General features: G+C 43.7%; 1 protein-coding gene across 4 annotated transcripts in view; it reads right to left on the reverse strand.

Moving 5' to 3' along the window:
• The window catches only part of klc1a (kinesin light chain 1a), a 64,082-nt gene that overhangs the window by 12,575 nt on the left and 35,705 nt on the right, over nucleotides 1-15,802 (reverse strand). For 3 of the 4 annotated variants that reach the window (XM_079573478.1, XM_079573479.1, XM_079573480.1), the window contains exons 2-13: nucleotides 13,851-14,124; nucleotides 11,581-11,811; nucleotides 10,750-10,828; nucleotides 6,438-6,666; nucleotides 6,252-6,339; nucleotides 4,609-4,710; nucleotides 3,281-3,454; nucleotides 3,020-3,119; nucleotides 2,877-2,929; nucleotides 2,733-2,800; nucleotides 1,103-1,211; nucleotides 753-914 (exon numbers count right to left, since the gene is read on the reverse strand). In XM_079573478.1, coding sequence (XP_079429604.1) covers nucleotides 753-914; nucleotides 1,103-1,211; nucleotides 2,733-2,800; nucleotides 2,877-2,929; nucleotides 3,020-3,119; nucleotides 3,281-3,454; nucleotides 4,609-4,710; nucleotides 6,252-6,339; nucleotides 6,438-6,666; nucleotides 10,750-10,828; nucleotides 11,581-11,811; nucleotides 13,851-14,123 — 1,668 coding nt within the window. In that variant the 5' untranslated portion in view covers nucleotide 14,124. The remainder of the gene's footprint in view (nucleotides 1-752; nucleotides 915-1,102; nucleotides 1,212-2,732; nucleotides 2,801-2,876; nucleotides 2,930-3,019; nucleotides 3,120-3,280; nucleotides 3,455-4,608; nucleotides 4,711-6,251; nucleotides 6,340-6,437; nucleotides 6,667-10,749; nucleotides 10,829-11,580; nucleotides 11,812-13,850; nucleotides 14,125-15,802) is intronic. The other variant, XM_079573481.1, reaches the window with a different exon arrangement.

Genomic DNA, 15,802 nt, shown 5'->3' on the forward strand with positions numbered 1-15,802 from the left:
TATGAGATGGACGAATGTTTGGCTGGGAAGCTGCAAATGAACTGCCGCTCGGGGAGAAATAAAGTCTTCTGAATCTGAATCTGATCATATTGATATAGAAATACTGGTACAGAATGATAATGGCAGTAGTTCATCCATAGGCAGCTGACAACTTGTTTTGTTTCAGGAAAAAGCCTGTGTCATCATCATGAGACCTCTTTCTGCCTGTGTGGACGAAATTCTGAAGACACTTACAGTGGACTGTGTTGAGGGGTGCTATGAGGAGCTTTCTCTGAGCTGCTGACGTGCTGGTAACACTTGGCCAATTCACACTGAACACACGCGTCCCAACATCTATGAAAACTTGCCACCACTGGAGATTATGTGTGGCTTGGTGTGAATGGGCCTTTAGAGCGAGATCAGCTGTTTTAGATCATTTTCTGACCAACAAAGCGTAAGATCGTGATGAAGATGTGTTTGAAATTATTACTAAATACCGTAAAAAAGCAAAATATCAACTCTTTTCAAATATAAAGGAAAGTTTTGTGTTCCCTCTATGCAACAAAACAGACAGTGGAAGAACAATCAACCACATTATCACTCAAACTCAAGCAAAACACTGCTCCAGGGCTGTTTTTGACAAGGGAACAATGTTATAACATGGGTAAAAGCTCAAAAAAGTACGATTTGTGTGACATATCTCCACCGAGTGTGCGATAGAACTTCTCTAAACCATTCTCCTAAGGTTTTTTTGGGCCGTGTACTGCACTCACCCCGTTCCACTCGACGCTCATACTCACTCCCTCGCCTCCGTTGGAGCCGCTCTCGTACTTGACGGTGTCGGAGTTGAGGCTCTCGCGGCTGCGCTGTTTCTCGCGGTGCTCGGGGTCGCTCAGCACCTCGGCCACGCGCTGCTTATGGACGGTGTCCAGGCCCTGAGCGAGACGACGAGTGTGGGAAAGAGGCAGAAAGCACATCGACAAAACGGTTACAAGGATAAGGCGAGACGCTGCAGGTGGACAGGGAAAGAAGTTACGTTAAAGATGTCGATTTGAAACTTTTACTGTAGACACTGATATGAGGGAAAATATATTGCATTATTTTTGCTGATTTTGTTGGTCACCTGTTTCCTGGACCTCATGGCCGCCTCCTCCAGTGTCTCTGCCGCCTCGAACTTCCCCTGCCGCCTGTAGAGGGCGCCCAGGTTCTTCAGGGTCGTGGTCACTGTGGGGCTAAACACACAAACGAGCCGTTAACCTCTTACCACCCGCCTAAACCAAATGCATTCTGTCCTCTTTGGCCATTATATAGGCCTGTGTAACACCTCATTTGAAAGCTAAGACCCACAAAACTGATCTTTTTCCTCACGTTGTTGCTGTGTTGTGTCACCATTTGTATGTTTTTTTTTTGTGGCATTTTTGTCACATTTTTGTTGAATTTTTGTCACATTTTTGTTGAATTTTTGTCACATTTTTGTTGAATTTTTGTCACATTTTTGTTGAATTTTTGTCACTCTTTGGTTGAGTTTTTGTCACATTTTTGTCACATTTTTGTAGAATTTTTGTCACTCTTTGGTTGAGTTTTTGTCACATTTTTGTCACATCTTTGTTGAATTTTTGTCACATTTTTGTTGCGTTTACATCCTTTCACGTAGACTTTCCTCATATCTGGTGCTTTAGGCTTAGTGAATGGATTGTCAGCATAAAAACACTTCTTGTTTCGTGTTGATTGGTCAGATCTTCACATTTTCGGATTAAACTGAGGTACAGTCGGTTTATGAGCCTCATTACATGTGCCGCATTTACGCAGAAACACGCCATGTCTGTAGCTTAATTAGATCAAAGGTTTTACTCAGAAACATCAGAAATAGTTGGAAGCTCTTTCCATAACTAAGAAATTTAAAATGCACTGTATTCAGACCCAGCTCAGCTTGTGTCGCCTCACGGGGCTCGGTTCACCTCCAAACATTATAAAGATCTGCTCTAAAATCATTAAACAAACAGGCCTACTGTCTCTATGTGAGGAGCAGGCGCTAAAGAAGGCTACACTCCTTGGGTCGGCCTCTCCAGAGTTTTCGCTCATACCTTCTGGACGCCATTTTTATTTACCTTTTCGGACTCATTCGTCCCCTAAGTCACTGAACTGTTGAATTCTGAAGGGAGTGTGTTTAGTAAGTAACATATTGTTCTGGACTATTGATCTCTTGAGCCTCTACTATAGAGTTCGGGGAATTCCACAGAAGAAGAAGAAGAAGTTGCCATGGAGATCCGCCATCTTTGCAGCTGTTAGCATACATTTCCATTGACTAACATTAGCTAAAAACATTATAAAAAGTGGAGAAAAAACCTGTGGCACAGCTCTGTTAGCTGCTGACTTACTGCTGGTAAATACATCTAACACACTGTGGTGTCCAAGTGTTTGCTGCTAATCCCATAATGCTTAGCGATATGACATCACATCCCCGAACTCTATTGTCTGTACGGTTTTGAGGTTTGCTGCAAATTTGCTGCCCTTTGGGACCAATAAAGTTTTCTGAATCTGAAATAAACCTCTATGTGAAACGAAAACTCGCCCTGGAAACAGCTGGCTCAGAGAAACGACTGAAATTACACTTTCTACATGAGCCTCCCCAGGAATAAGGTGGATAAAATTGGAAGTTTAGCTTACTGTATCGGATCGTGATAAAAGTGCATCGTCCCAGCCTTTAGTTTAAGTAATGACAGTAAAGTCTAACAGTCCATGCACTCACTGACCTGTCGACTTTACAGGCTTTGTACCATCCTCCGTACTCTCCAAACGGCGCCCCGTCTTTCGGCTTCCCCTGAAAACACACAGCGCAGAGTTTAACCAAAAACAAGCTCATCATAAATATCACAAATCCGTGTCCTTTATCTGACCTTGCTCTGCTCCTCTCTCTCCTCAGCGTGCATCCAGATCGGCTTGTTCTCGTCTGAAAAGCACAGAAGGAACGCGGTTTAATCTTTGAATCTTTCAGTTTTGGGAGGAAAACGTTTGAAAAAGCGACGTTTTAAAGCCGTACCGTCGACAGACCCGAACTCCCTCTCGTGCGCTCGGGTGAGGATTTCTTTGTACAGCGTCTCCGCCTGCTTGAACTTGCCTTGTTTCAGGTAACAAGACGCCTGAAATACAACAAAAACACAATCCCTATTTACATTTAGACAAGTATATGTAAAGCAGAGGGGAAAATGCTGTGGTACATCTTTACAAAACTTAAATAACATGACTGGGGAGCAGCACAGCCCGGATTCTGACAGTAAGTCTTGGTAATGGCGTCACTGACCAGGTTGTTCTTGGTCTTGGCCACGTTGGGGTCGTCGGGCCCCAGTTTGGTTTGGTAAATGTCCAGCGCCCGCATGTAGTAAACCTCCACCTCCTCGTACTTGCCCTGGTTCTGGCACAGCAGAGCCAGGTTGTTCAGCTGCTTGGCCACGTCCGGGTGGTCCTTCCCCAGAACCTGTAGCACCAGAGGAGACACAGGGGGGTCAACGTGGCGCCACAAACCGCACTTTTATGGAGACATTTGGCCCACAGAGAGACGAGGCGGGACAAACATGCTGCAGGAGAAAACTGAGATTTCACCTGCAGAGATCAATGTTGTTTTTTAATGAATTAGAGAAGATACTACAGACATAGAAACTTTGAACTGGAAACAAAAAACAACAACTAATCTAATAAGAAAAATGTTTATTGATTGCACTTTTCAAGGGCCATTTTCTCAAAATGCATTTTTCTCACATTGGTGCGACATAAGTAGCTTCTACAGACTTCAAATTGTCCAGCCTTGTACTGAGCAATACTTTTCTAAAGGTAAAATAAAGGCTGCTTTGATTCTTTGAGTTTTGAATGAAGACGAAATTAATTTTTTTCCAGATTTTTCCTGACCTAGCAAAAGCCAGATTGAAATTCCAGAGCCAATAACATTTGCACTGACTTCAATCTGGGACCGCGTTGGCTTGCATCGTTCAAGGAGAATTTGTGAGAATTTAGCTTGCTGGCAAAGTCAGATTAGAAAAATAAAGAGTAACAAGATCCAAAATCCCCTCTGAAAAAGTCACAAATATGTCACAAAATAAAACCAGGCTGTATTCAGATTTCATTGCCAAAAATGTGGGAAATTTGGGGGCTTTTTTTGGCATTTATATATGAAAACATAAAATGGCCAAAAAATTACATTTTATTTCCTCATATAAGTAGATAATCTACAGTAGAAGTTTCAAATTGATTTCTCTAAATTTAATATGCTTCCCTCTTCACCTGCTGCGTCTTGTCTTAACAGGGAGGGGGCGCTCTACAAAGGGACAAGCAGTAAAAGAGGAAGAAGTTGTTGTCAGCAAATCTAAGGCGAGTTTCTCGAGTCAGTAAAAGGGAAGGAAGGAGCAGAAACTGTCGCTGCTGAAAAGGAGAAGTGGCTTTAGCTTCAGAGAGAAGAGAAAGCACAGACTGGTACAGAGAAGTTTAAGTAAACAGTTGACAAGATGAAAGTAAAATACTGCCCTGTCACTCTATAGCTTTAAACCTTCATTTTAAAGCGACTTTGAGCAAGATGCGCTGCTTAATCCTGAGCCCATTTCTAAAACATGTGAGTCGATGTGGTTTTCGATGACCCACCTTCTCCCTGATCTCCAGAGCTCTCTTGCACAGCGGCTCGGCCTCTTTGTACTTCCCGCGTTTCCCGTAAAGAACAGCCAAGTTATTCAGCGTCGCCGCCACCTGGAAACACACACGGCAGCTTCACCTTTACATCGACACACAAACAAACAGCGTTTAATCAAATTCATTCAGAGACGTTCTCATTTATCGACTGATTTGGCAGAAATGGGAATCGGCTCCAAAGGTGGATTTTGAATCATTTAAATCCCTCATTATTTACTCTTCCCTGAGTGACGTGGGTGAACTAAACCAGTGCGGTCACATTCTGTTTACACACGAGGAGGCCACACGTGCCGTGACACGAGCTGCATTCCCCTCACACTGTTTACTGTGCTGCGAAGAGGTCGTTTACCTGATGAGGCCCAGGATCACACAGGCAACTTTTAAAGGGGGGGGGTATTATGCAAAATGGACTTTTTCAAGCTTTACATCATGTTATTATGTCATTCCCTCATTAAAAACATGACTGAACATTGCCTTGGCACATTCATGTATTTTTGAGTAATCTGTAAAAACTCTGATGGCGGCCATTTTAGGGATAGGTTTGCCTGAGTCCTCCTAGGAACGCCCCCACCTCCTGGAGACGCCTCCGAGCTTTCGTCACCAGCCGAGTAACCAACCACTGCTCCTCAGCAGAACCCCCTCCCCACTGATGCCACAGACAGTGTGTGGAGGGGGCGTGTCGGAAAGGCTCAGAGGTTCTTAAAGAGACAGAGGCCTATTTCAAGACATTCACTACAGCCATTTTGAGAGAGACATTTTATACAAGGCAGTTATTCTGATTTACTGCATTTACAGACCAACAGAAGGTTTGGTCATCATTGTACTGTGTTATATACTAGTCCTAGGAGGACTCAGGCAAACCTATCCCTAAAATGGCCGCCATCAGAGTTTTTACAGATACTCAAAAATACGTGAATGTGCCAAGGCAACACTTCAGGCATGTTTTTAATGAGGGAATGACATAATAACATGATGTAAAGCTTGAAAAAGTCAATTTTGCGTAATACCCCCCCCCCCCTTAAGCAAAAACTTGTGTAAAACTTCACAAAAACGCAGCTTTTCATGCAAAATTGGTCGAGCAATGTCATTATTTTTCAAGAAATGTTGGTATAATTCCAGTTGGAACCAAATATAATGGAAGTTTAGGAGCTTTTGTTAAAGATTTCACCTCTTGGAGACATTTAGCTGTGTGGGGGAAACTGATTTTACTATTTCAGTAATCGACTAGTCACACGATTATTTTTCTTGCCATTTTGAGACCAGACAAAAGACAATCAGTACAAATCAGTCCTTGTTTCTACAGGACAAAACTTCTATGTTGATTTGTAGAATAAACAAAGAGGATGATCGTCTGAACTTGATTTCTGAAGCAGAGGAATGTGCACAATTTTGCTGATTTTTTGTGACTGAATAAAGTGAAATCATTTCCTTTCGCGGCTCTGACCTCGGCTTCGTAAAGAACAGACGCGGATCCGGACTGGAGACGCCTGTTTTTAAAGGAACTGGGTTAGAATGAACGACCAGCGCAGTCTGTGAAGACATGACATGGACGTTTACATTAAGACACAGAAGAAGAAGAGCAGAGTTATTCCACTCACAGCTGGATGGTCTCGGCCCAGAGTCTTCTCCCGAATGGCCAAGGCGTCGTTCAGGAGATTCGCCGCCTCTTTGTATTTGTTCTGATCCCTGAAAACACAGAAAACACGTTAGTTTCTCAAATGCTTTATCCTGAGAACCACTTGGAAAGACATTGGGGTTTTGAAGCACCGTCCTCTGGCACTGACCTGTAAACCAGCGCCAGGATGTTGAGCATGGTGGCCACGTCGGGATGGTCGTGTCCTGAGGTCTTCTCCAGATCCTCCAGCGCCTGTTTGCAGAGCGGAACCGCCACCTCGTAGCGGCCCTGAGAGGCGTACTGGATCACCAGGTTATGGAGCGTACGCAGCCGCGCCGGGATCTCGTACCCGCCCTGCTGAGCGGCGGCCGCCGCCGCGCTGCCGTGCACTGCTGGGACTGAGAGAGAGAGACAGAGGTCAGTTCTTTCTGAAGGCGGGGGAACAAACACTGCACGATTCTGGCCATCTGCACCGAACATTCACTTGGGGGTCAGGGTTCGAATCCCAGCTCCTGAAGATGCCCAAAACACTTCACCCACCCAGCCTCCAGTACACTGGTGTATGAATGAGAGTGAATGGGTGACTGGCTCCATGCTGTAAAGTGCTTTGGGCCTGATGAAGGTAGAAAGAGCTATATAAGTTGAACCATTTTGACTTGTCTTGGGGAAAATCGCAGGTCGTGGCTCGATCAATGAGAAAAGGACAAAGACTTTAAATAGAACCGTTGTACGACAAAAAACGCTTTTTTTCGGACCTGAATCCGCACACAATAAAAAGACGCTCCGTGACAGGTGGCCGTCATTCAAACGAGAGCGAGTCATGTAACCCCGAGTTTACTGTGGAGAAATGATGCTTGATGTCACTGAGCCGCTGAGGGCACTTTTGAAATCGCTTAACGAGGAGCAGAAACTATCTAGAGCATAGGTGTCAAACTCTGGCCCGCGGGCCAAATTTGGCCCGCAATGTAATTATATTTGGCCCACGAGGCTATACCAAATGACTACTCGAGCTGGCCCACCGGTATTATACTTTTTTTTTTTCAGATTTTGCATATCTGGACAATTAAGTTATATATTGTATAGTAATAAGTGTTGCTTGTTCCATATTCAATGTTAAAGCAAATCTTGTTTGGGTCCATATTAAAAGGTTCATTTGTTCAATGGTGGCCCGCGACTTTTTTCAAGTTTTACATTTTGGCCCACTGTGTATTTGAGTTTGACACCCCTGATCTAGAGGCTTTACTTTCACCACCTTATGGACAATTCTGCCAAACCACATGGAGTTAATAACTATATTGTAGCGGCTTTTACCTGATGCTAGGAGAAGCTGCCCTCCTCAGGTTAAATAGACGCTGCTCTCCTTGTTGTTTTAGCTGTGCCTTACTTATTTCTGCTGCATTATTTTCATTATTTGACATCAAAACTCGGCACAATGAGAAAACAAAGCATGATAATGATACGTTTACCACGTAAAACTGGACATTCAACAACACATAGCCTGCTTTCAGTGGAACAGAGAAGAATGCAAAAATATTTGCACTTTCTAACCGCAGAAACCCGCACCCGAAGTTTGCCGTACATTGGAGGTACCCGCCCCGCTCTGCAGGTTGATCAGGTCGACCAGGTAGAGCGGATATCGGGTCGTCCCGCGCATCACCATCAGGCAGTGTCTGATATTTTGGAACGTTAGTTGCCTCTGGTTTCAACCAATGGCGACTTGTAGCATCATGAAGGCGCTAGGGGCCGACATAGCTGTAGTACCTCCTCCATATAGCAGCGGCAGAACAAGCTAGTTTTACATTGCATAGCATTGCACTTAGACACATTCTAAACAACTGTAAAACTTTCTACAGCTAGATATTGTTCCTGTGATAATGCTGGGTTAGGCACAATTACAGGGACAGACTGGTTTTCGTAAGACACATTTTAGAAATCTCGTACTAAAAACAACTTTAAAGACGGTTATCGTGTCAGCAATGACCTCTGACCAACACCGATCACTCCACCACCTCTTAATGTTTCAGGCAGTGCATCAGAACCATCAGTGAAACCTGCGTAAATGACACAAAGCACCGATCACTGAACTCGCCGATTAGAAATGAAAGAAAAACGCTCCCTCTGGTGAAGTATTTGAAGCCTGTGTTCACTAAATCACTGCTAATAAATGCAGAGCCGTCTTTTCACCCAAATCTGAAAAATCCAGTGGTTTTGAGGCGCTTTAATCTCCGGCTGCAGATGATCGGGTCTGACAGCCGCGTTCAGCTTCTATTCAAAACACCGTCTTTTCAAAGCTCCAGCTCTTTATCCGCTCAAGGTCTGACTCTGCAGAGAAAATATGAGGCTCCTTTCAGCCGGCGCTTTGGCTCAGAATACAGCACCTTTTACAGCAAACATTAAGGCGAGACGCTGCAGCAGAAGAAGAAAACGTCTATTTAGAGAAACTAAATCGTAATGAATTTGTTTTTTAGCAAATCGTGTCAAAACAAAAAACACAAAATCAGCAACAAAACGAGGCTAGAATGGAAGTGAATTAGGAAAATCATTAGTAGAAGTGAATTTTTGCATATTAATGTTGTTTTGTTTTCAGAATAAGACTATTTGATATACCGTAAATGCTCTAATATAGGCCGGGGCCTTTATTTACTCAAGGGCATCTAGGACCAGGCCTTCATTGGAACCAGGCCACAATTAGAGACAGGTCTTTATTTCTATTTGAGCAAAACGGACACCCAGGAAAATGAAGAAAAACGAGATTTGTGTCCATTTGAACCTAAAATATTAGGTTCATTTATTAATGAACATTTCAAACCCTCTCCCAGCGGCTGGAACATTGACGCCTTTTATTTTGTCGGGACAACAGGAAGTGTTTCGTTGCTGTTAGCGGAGCTTTGACATCAATGTCACTGCAGGTTTCTGTTTCGTTTTTACCATCCATCCATCCATTTTCTTCCGCTTTATCCGGGGCGCGTTTTTTTTTTTACCGCGGACCGGATTATTTGTTGTTATCTTATGTAAAAGGCGAGTTTAGACGGAGCGTTTGTGTTCGTGATCGATCATAAAACTGACCCGAGAGAAGAGGAGACGCTCGCGCTGATGGGAGGAGTTATTTTGAGGCGTGGGACTGACCTGCACACGGAGCAGCTGGACGTGCTTTGAAGACGCGATGGTGACTTTATTAAAACCCTGGAGGGTCACACAACATTTGTTGCCCTGTTTCCAAATATAGTCACAGAAGGTTTGAAAAGTGGCTAAATCTGTGTCAAAGTTACGCTCGGATCAGCTCCTCCGCAGCGTCCCCATCGGCCCGGTTTCCCGTTTGTTTACTTCCTGCACGTGAGTTTTCATTTACACCAGTATGAGACAAATTCCTAACATGGGGAATATTTCTAACGCTATAGTTTCTAATAAAAGCCCCGGCCTGTTTTAGAGACCGGCTTTAATTTGCCTCCGCCAGCCGCGAACCCGGCCTCTGTCAGAGACCCGGCCTCTGTCAGAGCCCCGGCCTCTGTCAGAGACCCGGCCGCTAATGGAATACAGGCCAGAATTAGAGAATTTACGGTATTGTGGTTTCTTGCGATACAGATATTGCATCACCAAATAATGCAACATACTTATAGAACGATCAAACAGTATATACAGTGGGGAAAAAAAGTATTTGACCAAAATCCAATAGAATGTCTATGTGAAACTGACCAAATACTTTTCTTCCCCACTGTATATATATTTCTGTTCACGTCAGAGCTACGTTTTGTTTGTCAAAGTAATAACAGAATGTATGTTTCGTGACAGAACTTAAACTATAGCAAATGCCTGGATGTGTAAACAGAGGGCGGGGAAAGCAAACAGACTGATGCATGTGGCTTATATTTAGTGAGTGCAGCTGATAAAACAATTTCATCTAAAATAATATTTACTAGGGATGCACAATTATATCAGCCGGCAATAATTATTGGCCGACATCACCTTCGCTCTGCCCGATCCCGTCAGACCTTGGAAGCTGAGCAGGAAGGGCCTGGCAGGACTTGGAGGGACCGTTTGAGAAACATCCTGACTGAATGTAGTGAGTGGTGGTCGGAGGGGCCGATGGTGCAGACTAGTAGTAGTAGTAGTGATTTTTAGGCCTATTGCTCGGTTGCAGGTTCTAGAATGTGATGATGTGACCAGACCCAGTGCGGCGCAGGAGCCCGTTTTTCCTATTTACTGCATTAGACTTTCAGAAGTCGTATCTAAAAAGAAAATGTATGAATTACAAAAATGATCATTAATATCAGTCAGTGGGTCCATGACCTCTCTGTACAAGACCAAACATTTTCTCAAAAGCAAAATAAGTTTACCTCGATATAATATTTTAGGCCTTTAGAACGCTGTGATGTCACCTGCAACCCAGCAATAATCTGGCCCAATCATTATGAGCTCAAACTGCATTGGATCAGAACTAGAGTGAGTGCAAATCCAGGAACAGGAAGTGCTGACAGACTTACTTCCTGGAGCCGGTTCGTCCTGGTCGTCGGGGAAGAGATCGTCCAGAGTCTCCTTACAGGAGTCGGAGTCTTTATCCTCCTGAGAATAACAGAGGAAATAAATACATCAACACAAGGAACAACAGATCAGTCGAAGGCGAGACACTGCGGTGAATAGGGGAAAAAAATAAATGTACAATTTGAAACTTTTGCTGAACATTACAGATATAAATCTGAGAAAAAATTATTAGTATTGCATTTTTTCTGTCATTTTATGTTTTCATATAAAAATATAATATATAAAAATTTTGAGCATTAAAATGGCCAAAATTGCCTATATTTTGGGCAACGAAATGTAAATAATGGATTGAGCCAAATCAAAATTTATGGTTTCATTTTATTGACATATTAGTAGCTACGATTTTTTCAGAGGGGATTTGGGATATTTTGTTTAGTTTTTCAATAAACTAATCATCAGTGAAAAAATCTGTAAAAACTCAAATTCCGCCTGTTTTTTTGGGTTCAAAACTGAATAAATCAGGTTTGGAAATAGATATTAAAAAATCCTTCTGAAAAAACCTTCAAAATATTGTTAGGATACCCGCGGGAAAGACGGCCTTTTGACGCGCCGCAGCAGCTACTTCCGGGTTGTCGCCGCCCGGCAGGCGACAAAACATCATAAAATAAACATCATGCGGGCTGAGTTTTGTCATTTTTATATCTGACGTGAAAACTAAGATGTAAAGGGAGGAAAATAGATAAAAATCTCCACTTCGACCACCGCGTGAAAAAACAGTTAACACAGTCACGTGAGCGCCTTCAGGAGACTGAGAGAGCTTTAAGGCGACTCACGCTGGGGGACAGGTCGTCGTCGTATTTCTTGAGCTGGTTCATGAACTCCAGGTGTTTCTTCTCCTCCTCCAGCTGTGCCACGCTCTGCTCGCTCCGCTGCAGCTTCTGTTGTGTCCCCGCCAGCTCGTCCCGCAGCCACTGGTTCTCCTGGCAGAGCCGCCGCACCTGAGCGCGCAGCTTCTGCTTCTCCGACTCCACCGCGCTCAGGTGACTGGACAGGGCCATCATCACCTGAGGGACAAGAGAAGAGCCACAGGGTTCAGTCACAGGAGTCACAGACACAACGTTCGCTCTGGGCCTGCTCCTACATACACGGACCTCTGCAAACGTCGTTCTCTCCCCATACAAATGACTGGAGCCAGGCCCTATGTTAACGTATGGCAACGTGTGACATTTATATAACAGCTGCGGTTTATCCATCATTAACATATTATAAGATGATGTTTAGTGGCCAATGGACATGTATTCCACCCACAAAAAGCAGAAACTTAACCAACTGGATGTCAAATGCAAACCCAAAAAGTGAATCCTACATTTAAAGCAGCACTAAGCAACGTGTTTACCTTAAAGGAATAGGCCACCGTTTTTAAATACTGAGATATGTTCTAACCTTTGACGAGTTCTTTAGGACCTGTCTGATCTTCCCCCGTGCCTTCAGTCACGTAAACACAGACGGCGTTAGCATTTAGCCTCTCCCTCTCTCCACTATAGCTCCAAAACAGGTCAAGATAGAAGCTACCAAGCTCTTCCACGTTTTCCCTATTTAAATATGGTTACGTGAAGTGTTCCACTACAAAGTATAATTACACAAAATTAAACAATGTGGATTTTCTAAGCGGATAAAAGGGGGGACTATTTTGTAAGGCGTAATAATACCAGGAGTAATTTGGCATCCGCACAGTAAAGTGAAGATTACTGCGCGGATTTCGAGCTTGGTAGCTTCTATCTTGACCAGTTTTGGAGCTATAGAGGAGAGAGGGAGAGGCTAAATGCTAACGCCGTCTGCGCTGTGTTTACGTGACTGAAGGCACGGGGGAAGATCAGACAGGTCCTAAAGAACTCGTCAAAGCTAAGGTAAGAACATATCTCAGTATGTAAAAACGGTGGCCTATTCCTTTAATAAATCCTTCCCGTAGTCCCTGTGGGGGTGATACAAGTGTTTATGGGATGATTGGAGGGTCCGGAGCCACCAATACACACTACACTGCAAAAAGTATTTAACTAGATCAGTATAAACATCTCAACTTGAGCATAATAATCCAAATTTTAGTTGTTTTGACTAGTTAAGAAGTTCTTGGGCATTTGTCCTAGATTATTTCACTTGTTCTGAGATGTTTCTGACTCATTTCAATACATTTCGTCCTTATTTCAGGTCATTTTCTTTGCCAATGGAGTAAGAAAATTGGTCTTATCTCATTGGCAGTTTTACTTTCTTATTTCAAGCGAGATTTACCTTAGAACTGGTCTGAAATGTCCTCAAACAAGCAAAGTAAACTTGGTCCGATCAGGAAAAGTGTCTAAATGAGTGAAAACCGCTCAAAACAAGATACATTTCCTCAATTCAAGTCATTTAAGCCAATGCTTGATATTCACTTTTTGTAGTGTAATGGAATCACAAAGAAGAAGCTAACAGGCTAACGGGCAAAGCTAACTGCAGGCGAACGTCACTTTAAACAGTATTTACAGCCAAGTTTGAGTGAAAACAATTATTTCCATTGTATAATTGTATGAACAACATCCCTCTGTCCCTTTGTCTTTTCTGTCAGCGTAGCATTTACTCTCCAAGACAATTAATGAGTTAAAAAAATCGTAACTTGCGCTCATGGCCTCTAGGGGGAAGAGTTACTTAGTACTGCTTTAAATATAATATACAAAAACACACTAGAATCATTGTGCCTTTTGTCCGTGAAGCAAATGTTCCAATTATCTGCTCTGTTTAGTACATCAACAACATCACTGTGTTTCGTTTTCAGCAAATCCCAGGGAAAGAACGATCCCAGAGTCATCATTTAGGGGAAAAGGGAGGAAAAATATGGTCAAAATGTTCATTATTATAATTATTCCTGAAATTCTTGGTGAGTCTTCGATGAATTGAGCTTTGTGGTTTTACTTTCTAACTTCCCTGAGCTCGGCTGTGTTGAGCTGTGTGTTTACCGATGTCACTCCTGCTTTAATCCAGGTTTAGTGGTTTTGTTTTCTCTGTTTTGTTTGGGACTCGCTGAGGCAGGTCCAGGTGAATCTGTGGGGCGTGTGGTGGACTCCTCCCTCACCTGCGCCTCGCTCAGCCCCAGCTCCAGCATGTCCAGGCTCTTCTTGATCATGAGGCTCTTCTCCTCGACGCCCTCGCCCTGCGCCTCGTCCTGTTTGAGGCAGCGCAGCGTCCCCAGCAGCCCGTCCAGGATGGAGGTGTGCTCCTGCTTCAGCGCCTCCAGCCCGGCCACCACCTGCTTCGTGCGCGACACGATCTCATCCTGGGACAGCCGCTCCCCCGGGTCCCCCTCCTCCGGCTTCACTGCCAGCACCGCGGACATGTCCTCACGCATCCTGGGGGCAGAGACACACAAATATAACAACACGACACGACTGAGCTTTACACGACGACAAAACATCATCCAATCAAGAGAGAGCGTCAAGACAGAATAGAACTTCCTACAGAATCGTTGGGTTTCCACATAAGCGAAGTTTGTCAAACCCAACATTGCAGCGTTTCCAAAAATATCCCAACTGTTTGCATCCCTGTAGAGTTTAAGGGGCAGGTCAGGAGTTCATTCTTGGTGCTCGTGTCTTTATGTGAGTGGCAGCTAGAGAATTGCTAGTACCTTGTTTTGTTGCTGCTATTATCTGCAGTATTTTAAAGGAATAGGCCACCGTTTTTACATACTAAAATATGTTCTTACCTCACTTTAGACGTGTTAATATATCCCCGTCTGGTCTTTGTCCGCGCGCTCTGTCACGCAAACGGAGCACATACGCAGCCTCTCCCACATGTCACATAGCTCCGAAAAAGCTCACGATAGAAGCTACCAAGCTCTTCCACGTGTTCCCTATTTAAATAAAGTTACGTGAAGTGTTTTCATGCGAAGTATATTTACACAGAAATGTAACATGTCGATTTTATAAGCAAATAAAAAGGGGGACTATATTGTGAGGCGTAATGATACGAGGAGCACAGCGTCCGCGTAGTAACTCCTAAAGACTTCCCCCGTTCACTTCCGTCAATAACCTTTAGGAGTTACTGCGCGGACGTTTTACTCCTCGTATCATTACGCCTCACAATATAGTCCCCCTTTTTATTTGCTTATAAAATCGACATGTTACATTTCTGTGTAAATATACTTTGCATGAAAACACTTCACGTAACTTTATTTAAATAGGGAACACGTGGAAGAGCTTGGTAGCTTCTATCGTGAGCTTTTTCGGAGCTATGTGACATGTGGGAGAGGCTGCGTATGTGCTCCGTTTGCCTGGCAGAGCGCACGGACAAAGACCAGACGGGGATATATTAACACGTCTAAAGTGAGGTAAGAACATATTTTAGTATGTAAAAACGGTGGCCTATTCCTTTAATATTTTTCTTTTAAACCTAAATATGGATCATGTGGTCTCACTTGTGTCCTTAATAAAGAAAATAAAGATTGAATTTTGCTTTATCCGGGGCCGGGTCGCGGGGGCAGCAGTCTCAGCAGAGATGCCCAAACTTCCCGATCCACACACACCTCCTCCAGCTGTTCTGGGGGGACCAGCTCAGAGACATAGTCCCTCCAGCGTTCCCCGAGGCCTTGTCCCAATAGGACATGCCTGGAACACCTCCCGAGCGGCCAGGAGGTATCCTGAACAGGAGCCCAAGCCACCACAGCTGGCTCGTTTCGACATGACGGAGCAGCGACTCTACTCCGAGCTCCTCCCGGGTTTGGATGATTTCTCGTTAATTTATTTTTTGGGGCCAAATTTTCCCAATTTTTTTGTAAAAACAGTTTTGTCATTTTTGCCCACATTTTTTCCCATTTTCCAATTTTTTTCCCCTCATTTTTGCTTGAATAATTTTCCCTATATCCCCCAATTTTTCCCACAATTTCTCCCAATTTCACACTTTTTCCCACCCCGAATTTTTCCCCCATATTTCACGCATTTCTTGACATTGATGATGAGATGAACCCAATAAGTAAATTTGCAAATCTTCCAAACATTATTTCTCTGTTTCCTGGTTCTAGAGAACAAATAT

This window comes from Gobius niger, assembly GCF_951799975.1.
Source record: "Gobius niger genome assembly, chromosome: 16".
Classification (NCBI taxonomy): Eukaryota; Metazoa; Chordata; class Actinopteri; order Gobiiformes; family Gobiidae; genus Gobius; species Gobius niger.